Source organism: Littorina saxatilis, linkage group LG16 (assembly GCF_037325665.1).
Source record: "Littorina saxatilis isolate snail1 linkage group LG16, US_GU_Lsax_2.0, whole genome shotgun sequence".
NCBI lineage: Eukaryota > Metazoa > Mollusca > Gastropoda > Littorinimorpha > Littorinidae > Littorina > Littorina saxatilis.
In genome coordinates, this window is record NC_090260.1 from 19669210 (window position 1) to 19687822 (window position 18613).

At 41.3% G+C, this 18613-nt stretch overlaps 1 protein-coding gene across 1 annotated transcript; it reads right to left on the minus strand.

Annotated features, from left to right (window-relative positions):
* Positions 1-10234: 10234 nt before the first annotated feature.
* Positions 10235-17528, minus strand: LOC138949914 (serine/threonine-protein phosphatase 6 regulatory ankyrin repeat subunit A-like). The gene is made up of 4 exons (XM_070321698.1): positions 17231-17528; positions 14836-15082; positions 14244-14490; positions 10235-13654 (listed from the first exon to the last, which is right to left on the minus strand). The coding sequence occupies exons 1-4, from the start codon at positions 17526-17528 to the stop codon at positions 10235-10237; spliced, it is 4212 nt and encodes a 1403-aa protein (XP_070177799.1).
* Between the last annotated feature and the right edge of the window lie 1085 nt (positions 17529-18613).

The following is an 18613-nucleotide window of genomic DNA, read 5'->3' on the forward strand; positions in this document are numbered from 1 at the left end:
AAACCTGTTGGAAGGAGACACGTATGTAAGTTTCTATTTGTGTCCCCAGAATAAGTTTCTATTTGGGACATGAAGTGGTTATGCGCTAAGAAGGAGACACAAAGGAGCGGGGAGCTTTATAGCAAGGAGAGTGGGTAGGGTAGTGTGTGTGTGCAGAAAAGGATATAAAAAAAGGCGATGTAGTAGGCTACACACACAAAAAGAAACAAGGGGAAGGTTTAACTAGGGAGTACGTAGGAAGAAAGAGCGTTGACGAGAGAGAGGGAATGGTTTGGGGAGCTGGGGGGGGGGGGGTGGGGGCGGGGGGAGAGAGATATCAGGCGCTAGAAAGTCACCTTTGACAGGGAGGGGGGTCAATCTGTACCAACGAAGGTTCGGGAGATCCCGCATGCTTTTTATTTTTTATTCAGTCCTTATCCAGAGAGGGACAACTCCTTATCAAATAATATAGTTATGTATGCAAAGACTTGTACTGCAACTATGTGTACAGAAACGTTTCAGCAAAAACATTGGGCAAGTAAGAGAAAGCGAGGGAAACAGAGGCAGAGAGAGAGAGACTATTTCAGTGATCGCTAGTTAGGTTGCACTTGTATTGCATTATTTAGTCATGAATGGATGAGCACGCCCACACGGCACATACGCACTCACTTACACACACACACACACACACACACACACACACACACACACACACACACACACATACACACACACACACCACTGGCACACACACTCACACACACACACACACACACACACACGGCACACAAACAAAGGACATCCAAGACTGAGTGCAGACGCACCTCTAGGTCAGAGCAGGTAATCCCAACCAGTTAGTTCCGTCATTCTAAATTTGGGCCAGTTCATAAAGCGAGAGAAAATTATCGCGGTAGCCCGCCACGCTCTAGCAAGCCAAGTTCAATTATTCATTCCAATAACACCCCTCGGAGGTACCCGAAGGTATGGAAAACAATACTGAACACACATACTGTCATACATGCATACACACACACACACACACACACACACACACACACACACACACACACACACACACACACACACACACATACACACACACACACACAAACACACACACACACAAACACAAACACAAACAAGTAAGTACGAGTTCATTTTCACGTTCGTTTCATTACAAACATAAGGGAATGAGAAAAAGAGAGGGAGAGAGAGGGAGAGAGAGAGAGAGAGAGAGAGAGAGAGAGAGAGAGAGAGAGAGAGAGAGAGAGAGAGAGAGAGAGAGAAGAGAGAGAGAGAGAGAGAGAGAGAGAGAGAGAGAGAGAGAGAGAGAAAAGAGCGAGAAAGCGAGAGAGAGAGGGGGCGGAGTGGTGAGGGAGACAGTCAGAACCAGAGAGAGTAACATAAGGCTTTTTCTTCGTCCATTTTGTAAAGTGACAGCATTCACATATATGTGGCTGTACAATCAAATCAAGTTAACTTTATTATCATCACTCACATGGAGAAATTGCAGTGGTGATGCATGTAACATCAATCATCAGTTTATTGTCCCATGGTATCTTGTGGGTTCACTTTGAAGACCGGTACATAAGTTGACCTGGGAGATCCGACAAATCTCCACCCTTAACCCACCAGGCAGCCGCGGCCGGGATTCGACTGAACTCAAGACCTTCCGATTAGGAGGCCGATGTCTTACCACTGCGCCACTTCGCTCGTCTGTGCCTACTGTCTGTGCTACTTACCCTCGAACTAGAAGGTTACATTAGGCCTGCTTTTGCCTGGATGGTCGGGGTGTTGCAGTATACGAGTGTTTGTACGTGCAGGCATATGTTATTTTGGTGATTTGCTTTCTTTTCATTACATTTAGTCAAGGGGGGGGGGGGTAGAGGCCTGGGGGGAATCGAGACGAGGGTCGTGGTGTATGTGTGTGTGTGTGTGTGTGTGTCTGTCTGTCTGTCTGTCTGTGTGTGTGTGTGTAGAGCGATTCAGACTAAACTACTGGACCGATCTTTATGAAATTTGACATGAGAGTTCCTGGGTATGATATCCCCATACGTTTTTTTCACTTTTTTGATAAATGTCTTTGATGACGTCATATCCGGCTTTTCGTGAAAGTTGAGGCGGCACTGTCACGCCCTCATTTTTCAACCAAATTGGTTGAAATTTTGGTCAAGTAATCTTCGACAAAGCCCGGACTTCGGTATTGCATTTCAGCTTGGTGGCTTAAAAATTAATTAATGACTTTGGTCATTAAAAATCTGAAAATTGTAAACAAAATATTTTTTTTATAAAACGATCCAAATTTACGTTCATCTTATTCTCCATTATTTTCTGATTCAAAAAACATATAAATATGTTATATTTGGATTAAAAACAAGCTCTGAAAATTAAATATATAAAAATTATTATCAAAACTAATTTGTCAAAATCAATTTAAAAACACTTTCACCTTATTCCTTGTCGTTTCTTGATTCCAAAAACATATAGATATGATATGTTTGGATTAAAAACACGCTCAGAAAGTTAAAACGAAGAGAGGTACAGAAAAGCGTGCTATCATTCTCAGCGCAACTACTACCCCGCTCTTCTTGTCAATTTCACTGCCTTTGCCGTGAGCAGTGGACTGACGATGCTACGAGTATACGGTCTTGCTGCGTTGCATTGCGTTCAGTTTCATTCTGTGAGTTCGACAGCTACTTGACTAAATGTTGTATTTTCGCCTTACGCGACTTGTTTGTATTGCTATTTTCACTGTTACACTGTAGTTGCTTAGTTGAGGCGTTGCGGTGGGCGGGGTGGGAAGAGCACATTGTGTCAATGAAAATGGGGTGGGGGGGAGGTTAATAACTAAAAATATTTTAGTGTAAAATAGGGTCGTGTTCTAGTTGCCTGACAGGCACGGCTTCTACCTGTGAATGGGCGCGTGCCGCACATGTCATGATAAGAATTTTAGAACCTGCGTTTTTTCACTAGCTAGGTTGCCAAATGATGCAGTGAACGTTGTAAAGTTCTTCCACTGTCGCGCCACTGATAGAATACCAGTGCAGGTTTTATTTTAGATTCTTCCTGGCTGTTGCATTAATTGTGTTCAGAGCTCTCATTTCTTGTTTTGAGAAACATTGTACAAGCAATGGTTTGAAGTTTAGTAAAAGGGAAGTAACCATTTCTTTTCCAGTAGGCATGAAGAAACCCATGATTATCGTTCTTGATTTTTGTCAAGTTGTTTTGTCAAAAGACGATGTGCGGAAATAACTCTGTCGGATTTGTATTGGTTGTGAAACAGTGACCCCCCTTGCTTTTAGTGAGACAAACATTCTACATGTGCTCCTTGGCCACGTGTTTCAGTCACGACCCTCACTAGTGATTGGCCCTTGGATTGTTTGTCTCACTGAAAGCAAGGTATTCAGTTTTATCCTACATACGTGAGAGAGACACCCGTGAGATAATAATCGTTCAAATCACACGTGTGTATATCATGTAAATGAGGTCATGTCAAGTAAGTCTGGCAGGGACCTGTTTTTCCACTGCTTATGATGCCAAAGTCACCGAGACAAACGTCATTATAGAAACACAAATTGCGCTCGCTAATTACCCTCGATGAATCTTTAGAACTAACACGTCACGCCACACTTTCAGAGTGACGTTTCTTTGCTTTGACGTAATAGATTGCACGAGGCTTTAGAAGAGATCGAGGTTCCAAAACAAGCGTCTTCAATTTAGCTGCCTCGAATGCAGGACATTTTCAGTCAAATACACGTAAGTACAGTATGTAGGATATAAACAGAATACTACATGGCTTGCTGTGTCGTACCAGATTTACACTCGTTGCTTTTTCAAATAGTGAACAGCTCGCTTTCGCTCGCAGTTCAATATTTAAAAAATAAAACTCGTGTAAATCTGGTACGACACAGCAAGCCATGTAGTATTCTCTATTTACACAAGCCATACAAACCCGACAGAGTGATTTCGGGAGTTGTTCTATTGCCCTTATGGTGTGACTTTCAGCCGTTTGATTTTACGAGTAGCTTTGAACGAAGGGAAGATGTTAGTTTGAACGTAGTGAGTGGTCAGCCGGCGGAGGTGTGGGTGGGGAGGGGGAGAGGTCAAGGGACAGGGCGAGGCGAAGAAGGTGAAGGCCGAGCGATTGTGGGGAGGGAGGAGAGTCGGTTGATTCTAGAAACTGCAGCTATCCATGGGAGTGGAGATGTAGGGGGAGGGGTGGTAGCAGTGAAGGGCAGGTACTGTGTGGGCGTACGAGGTCAGTGTCATGCCTCCAATATTGACAAGATAAAAGTGGAAGAGATTGTGCAAACACACACTCACGCACACACACACACAAGCACGCATGCACGAGCACACACACACACACACACACACACGTGCGCGCATATACACACACGCACGCACACTACCAACACCACCACAACCACCGTCACCGCACCGCGCATCAACATCAACTTGACCAACAGGTCTGTCTTGTGATCAGTCAAGAAACAGATCAGTGCAAGACTCCGTTTAAGTGACCTGGTATTTTGAGAAGACATTTTCATTAGCCCTAATCGTTCCTTTTCGTGTCGTGTACCATCTTAGTAATGTGCAGACAGTTCTCCCTCGTTGTGTGTTTACTCTTATGTTATCTTATTTCATATGTTACTCACCAGTCTTAACTGAGAAAGGAAACATGTTCATGTCTAAGATAGTTATATGGGTTGCAGGGACCTTAAACAAAACAATAACCGACTACAGTACTCCTCAGAGGCCTTGAAATTAATTTAACAATAACATACATGAAATTATCAGCATACTCTGTTTCTTTCTTTCTTTCTTTATTTGGTGTTTAACGTCGTTTTCAACCACGAAGGTTATATCGCGACGGGGAACTGAAGGGGGGGGGGGGGGGGATGGGATAGAGCCACGACTTGTTTCTTGTTCACAAAAGCACTAATCAAAAAATTGCTCCAGGGGCTTGCAACGTAGTACAATATATTACCTTGCTGGGAGCATGCAAGTTTCCAGTACAATTAGGACTTAACATTTCTTACATACTGCTTGACTAAAATCTTTACAAACATTGACTATATTCTATACAAGAAACATTTAACAAGGGTAGAAGGAGAAACAGAATCCGTTAGTCGCCTCTTACGACATGGTGGGGAGCATCGGGTAAATTCTTCCCCCTAACCCGCGGGGGGTAGCATACTCTGTCAGTTTGTCTGAAAAATTATATTTAGGAGTAGCTTCATTTCATTTCTGATTGTGCCCAACATGCAGTCACAAAAATGCTTTAAATATTAGAGGTCGAGGTTATCACAATCTTGAAGCTAAGGCGATAGTAACAATAACAACAATCAATTACAGTGTGGTATTCTGTTCTGTGTCACGTGTCACCCAAAAGATGGGATTTGATTACGGCGTGTCAGAGGGGTCTTGAAAAAAATATGCAGATGTATACTGAATCTTTCGTGCACTGTAATTTGTTCTGTAACAGATCTAAGACCAAACAAAAGTATATGTTGGTTTAGGGTAACATGACCCCCCAAAATAGGGTCGGAAGGTCGGCTTTTTCTTTTTAATCTCGGTTAGGTTTGCAAAATGTGCCATAGGTTGTTTTTGGGGGGAGTTTTTTGAGAAATGAAAAAACCGTTTTAGGGTTGGTGGGAAAAAATAGGTTTGGTCGGGTTACCCTAAACCAACATATATTTTTGTTTGGCCTAACTACAGAGAGTCAAAGCCACAGACATTGAAAGGAGCTGAGAATTGGAACAACACATCATTTTAAACAAACTGACACTGATGATGCTTATTAGCGTAATATTTATTAGAAAGCGCCTGATGAAATAAGTCAGCAATTGGCATAAATATTGTTGTTCCGTCGCTTAAATGAACACTCGATCCTGTGTAAACAATTGTCCTCACTGTCTCAGACGTGGCCCGGCTTTTACATGAGATAAAACCATGCCTCCACTTGGTCACATACCAAACATCCACACCCTGGCCGCTTGTAGTGGTGAGTTTGGATTTGTTAATGAATTAATTTCCACACAAAAAGGTATGATTTGTATTCAAAATTATTTAATTAATTCTTAAAACAAATACACCTGTGCACAGAGAAGACCCAGGCTGTTTATTTTTGGTATGTGACCAAGTGGAGAGATGGTCTTATCCCGTGTAAAAGCCTGGTCAGATCAAAGATGGTGATATGAATTTGTTTTGACGAGGCGTACTGGACCTTTAAATACCATTGGCAAAAAATTAACTTCCTATCAAATCAATAATCATAATAATATGTCAATTTTCCAAAGAATGGATAATTCAAAAGATTAACAATTTGACACAAGATAACTAAACCATGTAACATCCCAAGGGTATACCAAGGTATTTCGTTATTCAAGCTAGTTTTTAGTTCATTTACACAAGACATATAATGTGCAACTGACTGTTAACAGTGGTACATGTAAAAATGTAAAATAATTTTTCAACTCAGTAAAGAAAATTACCACCTTGTAATGTAACACTTTTTTTCAATATGCAAATGTTTTAAACACAATTAATAAAATCATTTCCATAACTTTCTTTTTTTTCAATTCAAAACAAAAAGTAACAAAAGCCAAATGTAAAGATTACAGCAATTTACCTTCAAAAACATATTTTAATTACAGCTGGGTTTTTTTGTGTGTTGTTGTGGTAACCGAGAAAGGGGTGGACAGGAACAAATCCGTAATCATAAAAACAACATAATTGTTTTACATAGCCACATAATGCCCCCCCTCCCCCCACCCAAGAAAAAGAAGAAGAAAAACACCCACCGATATTGACTTTGATTTTTTTTAACACTCAAATCTAGTTTGGTACTTTCTCTTTTTGACATACTATTAGGTAGGTGTCACATTGTCCCTCTGTTATACGAAACAGTTCAAAGAGTTATCTCAGGGCCAGTACTAGCTAACCAGGGTGCCAAAATCATACTTTTTGTACACAGCCATAATATTATGACAAGATATTTACATTAAATTCGGTCAAATTGTTCTTAAAGTTCACATTTTTAGGTGGGAGTGTTATTCTTTCTGGACTAAAAATCAAGTGTGAGTAAAAATTGAATTAAAGGATACATACAAAATAACGTACATGAAAATCAACAGCTGGTTTTTCTTTTATATTTTCAAAACTATAAAATCAAACAACAAGAAAGGTAGGTTGTTGGAACGTTTGTTATTGACAAAACAATACATTCACTATAATAATAAAATAAAACAATTCAAAACTATAGCTATGTAGGACTTCATTCTTTGGCTTTCAGGGTAAACATGATGTATTCGGATCCAAAACTAAAACTGAGTGTGTACCCTGAACAGTTTATGTCACACTACTATGCTAGAAATGTTGGACAGTTTTCACTTTTTAAAAATCAAATATTCACATAAATTAATATCTGTTTTGCTCCAGTGAATGAGTAGCTACACTCAAAATCAACTTCGGTCGTTTAGCTGATCCGTTTGAGTACTGATGTCCATTCTCCTTTTTGTTGGAAGGTATGACTGTGGTTTGTTAACAAAAACAACAAAAAATACACTCACAAACAATGATTTCAGATACAAAATGTCACATACTGGAACTCAGGAAGCTGCTTATTACTTTGAAATAGTCACGGGGGATAATTTGTGAGCAAGTGGCTTATTATTTGAAAATAGTGAAAAATGTTATAGGTACTGTCTACTGTTCTCAAAATGGCGTCAAACTGAGCATGCTACCTTTATGTTTGATGGCAAATATACCCCCAAAAAACAATTCTTATTAGGGAAAAACGAACTACAGAATCAAAAGCTTCAGCCCATATTACATCAGTTAAGCTGGGTCAGAAATTAAAACAAAATATAAGATTTTGGCCAAAACTTCAGCTAGTAGTTCTGCCTAAACTTCGTTGTCTTAACAGAAATGTTTACCTTCTGATAAAACAATATGCACTACAGCCTTTTTTCAAACAAATGCTGAAACAAAGCAGCCAAACAAAACAAACCCAACCCGCAAAGACAATAAAAACGTAATCGAAGCATAATCGTATGTATACATACCACATCAAGGTTACCAATCAAGTTTAATTTCATGAAACCAGATAAACATTACAAGTCGCGTAAGAAACCTACACACTAGCCTGAAGTGGATGGACACGGGGAGCTAAGCGTGTTTACGATCTACAGGTGTCTGGACATGTGCATCTGTCTCCAAATTTAATTGAGAACAGATAATGACAATAGACGAAAACATAAAGCGATCGTCAAAACTACAAAAACACAAACAATTTTTAAAAAAAACCGGATTAGTGGCAAATTTTGCACTTGGCTACATCTATCAAAAACATAGGGCAACAGTATAACATAAATATGAATACTGCTGATGTTTTTGTCATCAACAGTCATCATATCAGCAAATAGTGACAAACACGTTTGGGACATAAAACAGAGATGCAGAACAAATTATCCTTCCAACACATCATTGTCAACATAGTTCAGATATTTAGTCAGGACAATACTTTCCTCAACAACAGCAACAACAAGTAACAAAGCAACAACTCTTCATTGATAGTGATACTGCATATATCTATAGTTTCACATATTTGAGCAGTGACAAAAAAAAGTCAAAACTAATCATCAGATTTCCCACGGCCACAAGTAACAAGAGAAAGGCTGGAAAAGCGAGAGTAAAGAAGGAGCAAAATAAGAACGACAAACATTATGAATGTACACGTGATGTCCAGATGACAAACAACACAAGATTTTTTTTATTTTTTTTATTTTTTGTTTTACCTCAGTTGCATGCAGGATGCTTCAACCCATATTTGTTGCCTGATTTCTGTCTTCTTTTTTTAATTTAGGCGTGGAGCATCCTTCTTCCTTGGTCTTTTTCTTAAAACATAATCAACTTTATATTATACAAAACATAAGCTTCTGTCTAATGTTTAACTCTAATTCCAATAAAAAAAAACCGTAAGTCTAAGTTCTTCCCATACTTAAATTTTCCTACGGTCATTTTTGTTATCAAAATACAATAATTTACAAAATAAATTTGATTGTTTTTTAAATTTTCATTCCAAAAACCAAATAATATATCTGTTTCATTCAAAGTTATATTATAATAAATTTACTTATAAAAAAAGCCTTTACATAGTTTCCAAACGTTCCTCACCTCTTGACAATGAATAAAAGAAGTGCTCAAGTGTATCCAGTTCATTACAAACTTCACAATTATTAGTTTGACATTCACTTGATCATTTCACTGTCATTATACATGTACAAAGCCAATAGCAAACGTACAAAAACAACACCTATCTTTGAACTCTTAATGGTCTGTCAAAGAGTTGTGTCGCTTTGATCACAGGTAAAAGCGCGCACTAGCACTACCTAACGTATAAACAATCAGTGTGCTAAATTTGGTAGGGGGTCGGAATGAATGGCCTTCCCAGTCATATAACTGGTTTTACATTACAAAGATCTGCAATCAAAGTCATCTGCACAGGTGGTGTTTTATGACAGGTAGTATAGATACAATCAAGGTCTTAAACCAAAATTGATTGATTATCATTAATCCATTTTTGCAAGATAAAATCATAACTAATATCCTAATTGCGTTTCTGATAAACAAGTAGTTTTGAGGGTTAATTTGTCAATGCACGCAAGCAAGAAGCAAAAAAATGTCATCAGCAAGAACAACAATCAACATCAACAACATACATAAGAACAACATAGACGCCTGGCCAGACCCCTGGTTGGTGTACAGCATCGTTTCCACGGGTTGGAAGTCACTTTTAAAGGTAACATCAACATCAGCAACGTACAGTCGACGGAAATAGCATTATTTTGTGATTATCAAAGATAATACAGGAGCACAAAAATTTCAAGGAAATCAATCAATATGAGGCTTGTATCGCGCGTATTCCGTGGGTACAGTTCTAAGCGCAGGGATTTTTCTTCTTTATTTTTATGCAATTTATATCGCGCACATATTCAAGGCGCAGGGATTTATTTATGTCAAAACTCAAGATTCTTTCTGCAATGTGTCCCTTGCCCAGACTTGTTTCACACTGTGATGACATAAACATCTGGGCAGAAATAAAACAGACAAAATAAAAGTATCATGTTTTGCAGTGTAGAAGGTTAAGCTCAAGAATCATTTGCGGTATTTTCTTCATCTTCTCAAGCCTGTACATCTTCTCCGCAATTTTGGTTTCAAGAAATCAAACTTTTTTTTGTCTGTCTCTTTCTTACACCATCCCCGATTCAAACATATCTGCTATTTTATGAAACTGTTTTTTCTTCGCAAGTTCCAATGCTGTTTTACCCTTCTTATCTCTAGCTCTGGTGTTGACTCCCCAGGACAACAGCAGTCTGACTACAGCCTCGTGGTTTTCACGGCAAGCTATGTGCAGCGGTGTCAGGCCTTGTCTCGATGAGATATGACAGTTAGCACCTTTGTCCCGCAACATCTTGACAGTGTCCACCTTTCCTTTCCAGCAGGCCTGATACAGCGCAGTTTGTCCGGCTGTGTCTGTTCTGTCTATGTTCACACCTTTATTGATCAACATGCGCGCTATGTCAGTGTGTCCGTGGTAACAAGCAGCATGGAGAAGTGTTGTACAATCCGCCTTTGCAATGTGAGGGTCAGCTCCTTTCTCCAGCAACATCTTGACAGTGTCCACCTTTCCCTGCCAGCATGCTTTGAACAGAGCCGTTTCTCCACATGCGTCTGTTGTATCAATGTTAGCACCGCTGTTGATCAGTATCAGCGCTGTGTCAGTATGGCCACTCCAACATGCAATGTGTAAGGGTTTGATACCGTGTTTATTAGCAATCTCCATGGAGGCTCTTTTCTCCAGCAACATCTTGACAGTGTCCACCTTTCCCTGCCAGCATGCCTTGAGCAGAGCAGTTTGCTTGGCTGTGTCTGTTGTATCAATGTTAGCACCGCTGTTGATCAGTATCAGTGCTGTGTCAGTATGGCCACTCCAACATGCAATGTGTAAGGGTTTGATACCGTGTTTATTAGCAATCTTCATGGAGGCTCCTTTCTCCAGCAACATCTTGACAGTGTCCACCTTTCCCTGACAGCATGCTTTGAACAGAGCAGTTTCTCCACCTGTGCTTGTTGTATCAATTTTAGCACCGCTGTTGATCAGTGTCAGTGCTGTTTCAGTGTGTCCATTCCAACATGCCGTTTGTAAAGGTGTGATACCGAGTTTTTTATTTGCAACCTGTGGGTTAGCTCCTTTCTCCAGCAACATCTTGACAGTGTCCACCTTTCCCTGCCAGCATGCTTTGTACAGAGCAGTTTTTCCGTATGTGTCTGTTGTATCAATGTTAGCACCGCTGTTGATCAGTATCAGCGATGTGTCAGTATGTCCATTCCAACATGCAGTGTGTAAGGGTGTGATACCGTGTTTATTAGCAATCTCCATGGAGGCTCCTTTCTCCAGCAACATCTTGACAGTGTCCACGTTACCCTGACTGCATGCCTTATACAGAGCGGTTTCTCCATACCTGTCCCTCTTATCAACATCTACCCCCTTGGTGATCAACATCTTCACCAAGTCGTTGTTTTCACACAAAGAAGCAATGTGCAGCGGAGACAGGTCCCTGAATTTTGTACATTTTTTGTCAGCCGTATTCTTCAGCAAGATTTCCACGGTTTCAATCTGTCCCTGCAAACATGCTAACAACAGAGCGTTTTCTTCATTTAAAGCTGTTTTTGCACCTTTGTTTGGATAGCTGACTAGAAAATACGCTGTGTCTGTATGTTTATTTTGAAAGGCTTCATGCAATGGTAGCCGCCCGTCATTGTCTTTGATCTGTCTGTCAGCGCCTTTCCCCAGCAACATCCTAACAGTTTCCACCTTCCCCTGACTGCAAGCTTCATACAATGCTGTCTTCCCAGCCATGCCTCTTTTGTCTATCTTCACACCTTTGTCTATAAGTACACGTGCTACATCAGTGTGTCCTTTATAACAAGAAAAGTGCAGAGGTGATCTGCCGTTTTTGTGTGCAATGTGTGGGTCAGCTCCTTTCTCCAGCAACATCTTGACAGTGTCCACCTTTCCCTGCCAGCATGCTTTTAACAGAGCAGTTTCCCCAGCTGGGTCTGTTGTATTAATGGCAACACCACTGTTGATCAGTATCAGTGCTGTGTCAGTATGTCCATTCCAACATGCAGCATGTAAGGGTGTGGAACCGCGTTTGTCTGCAATGTGTGGGTCAGCTCCTTTCTCCAGCAACATCTTAACAGTGTCCACCTTTTCCTGCCAGCATGCTTTGTACAGAGCAGTTTCTCCGTATGTGTCTGTTGTATTAATGTCAGCACCACTGTTGATCAGTATCAGCGCTGTGTCAGTATGTCCATTCCAACATGCTGTGTGTAAGGGTGTGATACCGTGTTTGTTTGCAATGTGTGAGTCAGCTCCTTTCTCCAGCAACATCTTGACGGTGTCCACCTTTCCCTGCCAGCATGCTTTGTATAACGCTGTTTTCCCAGCTATGTCTGTTTGGTCTATGTTCAGGACTCTGTTGATCAACACCAAGGCTACGTCAGTGTGTCCTTTAAGACAGGCGCTGTGGAGTGGACTATTACCCAGATTGTCTGTAGTTTGAATATCCGCACCATGGTCAAGTAACATGAGTGTGAGTTCCCTGTGACCTCCATAGCACGCCGTGTTGAGAGGAGTTTTACCATCACCATCCCTTGCTTCAAGCAGGGCGCCACGCTCAAGCAACATCCTGGCTGACACACAGTCACCACTCTCACATGCACAGTGTAATGGTGTGGAAAGGTTATCTGCTTCTGTTGTCACACTGCAACCAGCACTGATCAGCAGCTGCACCACCTTGTCATGACCCATTCGACATGCAAAGTGCAGTGGGTGGAGTTTGTCTTCATACTCTGCCTCAACATCAGCACCAGCATCAAGAAGTACAGACACCACCTTGTCATGGCCCATCATACATGCATAGTGCAGTGGGTGGAATTTGTGTTCATTATCTGCCTCAACATCAGCACCAGCACCAAGAAGTACAGACACCACCTTGTTATGGCCCATCATACATGCAACGTGCAGTGGGCGGAATTTGTCTTTAGCCTCTGCCTCAACATCAGCACCAGCAACAAGAAGTACAGACACCACCTTGTCATGGCCCATCATACATGCACAGTGCAATGGGCGGGATTTGTCTTCATCCTCTGCCTCAACATCAGCACTAGCACCAAGAAGTACAGGCACCACCTTGTCATGGCCCATCTTACATGCCAAGTGCAGTGGGCGGAATTTGTCTTTAGCCTCTGCCTCAACATCAGCATCAGCATCAAGAAGTACAGACACCACCTTGTCATGGCCCATCTTACATGCCAAGTGCAGTGGGCGGAATTTGTCTTTAGCCTCTCCCTCAACATCAGCACCAGCTTTAAGAAGTACAGACACCACCTTGTCATGGCCCATGACACAAGCAAAGTGCAGTGGGTGCATTCTGTCATGGCTTTGCGTCCCAATGTCCATCCCTGTTTCCAAAAGAACAGACACCACCTTGGCGTGACCTTTGATGCATGACAACTCTAGGACGGTATAATATTCTGGCTCACCCTCCTCGTCGTTTTCAAACATTTGTAACGCTATGGGCTCAGCAACGTTCTTTTTTGCGTACTTAAAAAAAAACCCAGTCTGAATCAAACTTTGCCTTTACATCTGTAGCTACGCCTTTCTCAGTTAGAAACTGGACCAAGTCCGCATGCCCCTCTTCACAAGCTGTACACAGTGCCGTCTTGTCAAGCTTATCTTTTGCTTCTAAGCTAGCTCCATGCTGAATCAAGACATCTGCAATATCAATACAGCCATGAAAACAGGCAGCGTGTAGAGGTGTTTCTCTATCTTGGTCAGAAGCATGAGTATCAGCGCCACTTTGCAGCAGCATCTTGACAGTGCCAAGCTGCCTTGATGTGCACGCAACATGCAGTGGAGTGTCACCGGTAAGTATTGGTATGTTGACTGCATTGTTTGACTGCGTTGCATTCTTTGTGATCAGAAACTCAAGGATGCCAGTATGCCCTTTGCTTGCAGCGAGGTGAATTGCAGTCCAGCCATCCTTCTCTGCAACATTGATGTCAGCTCCCTTCTTCAGCAAGAAACAAACAACGTCCTTATGTCCCATAGAACTTGCATAATGCAGGGCCGTGTGCATCCGGAAATCTACTGCATTAAAATCTGCGTTCCAAGCCACAAGGATTCTCGCAACCTCCACGTTGCCACACTTGCTGGCCTGGTGCAGGGGAAGGTTCCCATCGTCGTCCTTAGACATGGCGCTAACTCCGCGGTGAAGCAAGTCACGAAGACTTTCCTCGTCACCAGTCTGGACCGCGTTCATTAATTCGTCAACAAGCGCTCGAGCATTGCGTTCATAAGATGATGCTGACATGACTGAAGTTCCATCTGTGAATATGTCCTTCAGCGATACATTTGTATCAACACTTTGAACGAAGTCTCTGCAGCATTTTGGGAACATATGTTTGCTCGTGTCAACCAGAAGAATATCCTGTAAAGTCGATTCTGTCAGCGTCTTTCCTGCTTTGTGGACGTGTTTCTCGAGCATATCACTTTTTTCAGTTGCTGACAACGCATCAGATTTTTTCAAGTCTAAGACAAGCGAATCTGTAAACATTTCTTCAAAGTTGCATTTCTCTTTGAGTTCAGGGATGACAGTACTACGATTGGTAATGATAGCAATGCATTTTTTCTGCTCGCAGAACACTCTCAAAACTGTAAGTGCTTGCGACCATTCCTTATACCGAAAATATATAAACTCTTCATCCCCAAAAATGTCGTCCAACAGGATCACCTGCTTGCGGTCCTCTCCCACGTGCTGTCTGAACTCCTCGTAGCGGTGAAGAACGAGGGGCGTCCTGTCCTGCTGCTGGTAGTGACGCAGTAAGGCTGTCGCGATGGATGTCTTACCGCTGCTGGCAGGTCCTGTGATGAAGAGCAGTCCGCTGTCTTCCAGTAGCTGCAAGGCGTCCCTGTAGGCTGGGGTAGATGTGAACAGGCTGGCTTCACGGTTGATCTCCACTTTACTCTGGTCTGAACAACAAAACAATATTTACACATCTTTTTCATAAGAATTGTTTTTTAAAACACGCTTTTAAACCTGTAGATGCAAAGTGAACATTAATACAATGACTACAAGTCACTATAGGAGTTTAAAACGGCCATTTAATTCATGCAGATCTCCAACCTTGCAATAGGATTCCAAAAGGAAACTTTTTATTTCAGATAATGTATAAAAATTAAAAAAAATTAAAAACACACATCCGTTTAAATCTTTTTGTGTATGCAAACATGTTCCTTTTATTACAAGGGTGGAAGGTGGGGTTTGTGTGTGGCTGTCTGTGTGTGTAAAGCACACGTGCCGTTTTTCTCCGAGTTTTGATAGGGTTTGTAAAATGTCGTCATATTTTCCCATTTGCAAAAGTTGAGGCGGCACTGTCACGGATACATTTTTGTTGTCAGACAGTCTTTGACTCGGTCCGGCCTGTAGGATTGCATTTCAGATTGGTACCTTAAAGCCGCAGTCTGCCACATGGTTTAATATAAGAAGAGGCGTCCTTCAAGGCGATAGTCTCTCACCATATTTGTATTTAATATGTTCCGTAATAATTCTGTGATAAAAGGATTGAAATTAAATAACGAGGTAGTGTTATTGTCTCAGTTTGTGGACGATACAACTCCACACCGGTTACCCGGCGAAGCACACCAACCGATCAGCGGCCCTGTGTCTATGCTGTGACGTCATCAAGAAAACGTGGGTATCCTCAGAAAACCGTCCAAAAAAGCACAAACAAGGCTTGTTGATGAATAGTTCATTGTATATATACAACTGTACAATATATCAGTGCACATCCCTTTTATACATTTTACGAGATTTACTTCCCCATGCGCGCAGCATGATAGCAAATGATTTTGAGGTGTGTCTGTGTTGTAGGTTCCACTGTTTTGACACTTCGTCATGTAAACTCAATCTGTTTTCTGAATAGGTTAGGGGCATACACGCCCTTTCCAATCATTTGATTGGTTTTACGATAAACGACATCATCCTGAAAGATCTGACCTCAAATGCATGTGTGAAGTGTTTTATGACAAGTAGTGTAGATTGTAACTTGACTAAAAGAGATATATTTTCCAATTGCAAGCAACGGGCATAGAAAACGTTCATATTTGATTGGCAATATCTCTATGAGTAGACTTGCAGCTATACTTTTTGACCATGTGTAATTCATCCATCCTCTCTGCCTGTCTGGTGCTGAATTCTGGTCATTTGTCTGTATGCTTGCGAAGTCATGAATGTTTTGGATGTACTCCATAAACTTATGACAGGTTTTAAAACATGTTTCGGAAGATTGCATTACATCTGAACAAGTATTAATTTTGTAACGATCGGAAGTTTTAGCTGGAGTACGACAAGAACGATGGAATTGTGCGCAACTCATCGGGCCATTGCTGAACTACAACGAATCTTGTCATGGTACACTTCAAAGTTTACGCAAAAACATTAAGTATATGAAAGTTGCCAAGTTGAGCTAATTCTCAATTCTTTGTCGATTTGTTTTAAAGTCGTACCATACGTTTTTGTCAGGTCGATTTTGGGGGTACCATTATTTGAGCGGTGGTCACGTTACCCCTGTAAAATAAATCTATAATCTGAAAAGTGCGCCAGATAGCGAAGTGAAGTGCCTTTAATGGCATACAAAGTTTGACCGAATTTACACGGGAATTATTGTTTTTGTTGAGATACAACAATTGTTGCAATTATTTTTTTAGTTTATAATTAAAGGGTTTTCAATTAATTAAAATAGTTACAGAAAGAAAGAAAATCCAATAAGGAGAAAGAGCAAATTATTTGTTCAAAGACAGGGGGCAGGTTGAGGTAGGTAATGCAAAAGACTAAATTTATTGTAAAAACTGATATCATTGATAAATGCACACAAACAGAATAGAACAAAGACCCTCTATCTCCCCTTTATCCCAACTGCAGCTGCATGAAAATTGTACCAGAAAACCGAGACAGTAACTCTGTACTAGAAATTACTTGCCAAATAGCCTTTTTTTTTTACAAACACACAATCAGCCAAAAATTGCCTTAGCAAAGGACCCTCAGTTGAACGCTCGGGAGACCTAACAATTCTTGTAGAAACACAAACCTCGTCACAAAAAAGAGCATCGTTTACTCACCTTCCTCCTGGTTTAGCTCAGTCTCTTCCAGTCGCATTTTAATGAACTGCTGGCCAACGTCTGGAAGACACAGAACTTCTAGCAGAACCTCGTAGCCTCGGTCACCAGGTTTGGCCATGAGGATATCCAAGAATTTGAAAACCCTGTCAGGTCGTGAAGGTACTGCCTTGATCCTTTCTCTGTCAGACATTTTCAGCACATTGTGCTGGAAGCAGTGTTCCACGACTTGGTCAACTTCCAGATGTTCTTCCAAGAAGGTCCAGTTAAGCCGGAGCCTTTGCTTGTATTCTGCCTCCATTTTGGAAATTGCTGGTTGTTGCGCGGTATGATGATAATAATTGTATTGAAGTTGTGATGTTTAGGGGGGGGGGGGGGGCTGGGGAGGTTCTGTGCCAGAAGTTGGGTGTGAGAGAATCTGATCAGTCCTTAAAAGTGGGGTACTAGGAAGATGTGTTCGGAGTGAAAAATATCTGAGGACTGGGACAATGTCGTGATTTCCCGTTCACTACATGTTCAACATTATCCTACATCATCAGTTTAGCACGATCATCACGGGAGTCTTTCCACACAACATGGATTACCGTGACGTCTGCACACTTTATCATAAGGCAGCATGGGTCCGAGAATGTTCGTAGTGACTGCTCCATCAGAAAAACGTTGACACCTAAACCACAGAAACTAGAGTCGTTTTGAAAGTCACACACTTGTGCTTTTTACGGTTTGACAGCATGTTTCAACTCCTGGTATCAAAATGGATGTTATGTCTTGTAGTTATGGCCACAACTTTCGAGATGACTTGAAACACGTGACTCAGCAACTGGATCTGTCCACAGCGTGTAAGTATATCCTCAATGTAGGTTTCTGCTCTGAAAAAAGTAAATGTTCAAATCAAACAGGTTAATCACTAGTGATAGGTCCCTATCACTAGTGATAGGTCCCTCCATTGTTTGTCTGCAATTTTGTAAGAAAATGTCACTCTTTCACACTGTGTGTATGTGTGACACAAGTCACCTAGAAATTAGATGAAGGCCACTAACATTTGTGTACAAGCTGGGAACACAAATTGCTTTATGTATGTCATATAACAAGCAAACACAAGCAAACGTGCAGCTAGTAGTACTACATAAAGCTTGCAACACAAAACGACCTCTTTTTTTTTTAGACATCGAAGGGGTAATTTCTGACGTTAAAATTTCAGCTACCAACAGTTGGGTCCCTTCCAGCAGATATCCAACTGTGCACATCCTAGATACTGGGTCACAACTATGGGACATGGACACCAGGAAAAAAAGTAGGACTGAATTGAGTGAAATACTCTTTTTTAAGTGCAAAAGACATGCCTGTATCTTTTTCTGTCAAAGAGAGGACCTTTCATATCGGGGT

Excerpts from the sequence above, each read along its gene's own strand:
- LOC138949914 (XM_070321698.1), bottom strand. The coding sequence starts at position 17,528 with ATGGAGGCAGAATACAAGCAAAGGCTCCGGCTTAACTGGACCTTCTTG. Across the intron at positions 15,083-17,230 it reads TGAGCTAAACCAGGAGGAAG|ACCAGAGTAAAGTGGAGATC; the intron begins GTGAGTAAACGA and ends TTTGTTGTTCAG. Across the intron at positions 14,491-14,835 it reads GACCGCAAGCAGGTGATCCT|AGACTTCGTTCAAAGTGTTG; the intron begins GTTGGACGACAT and ends AAAATGCTGCAG.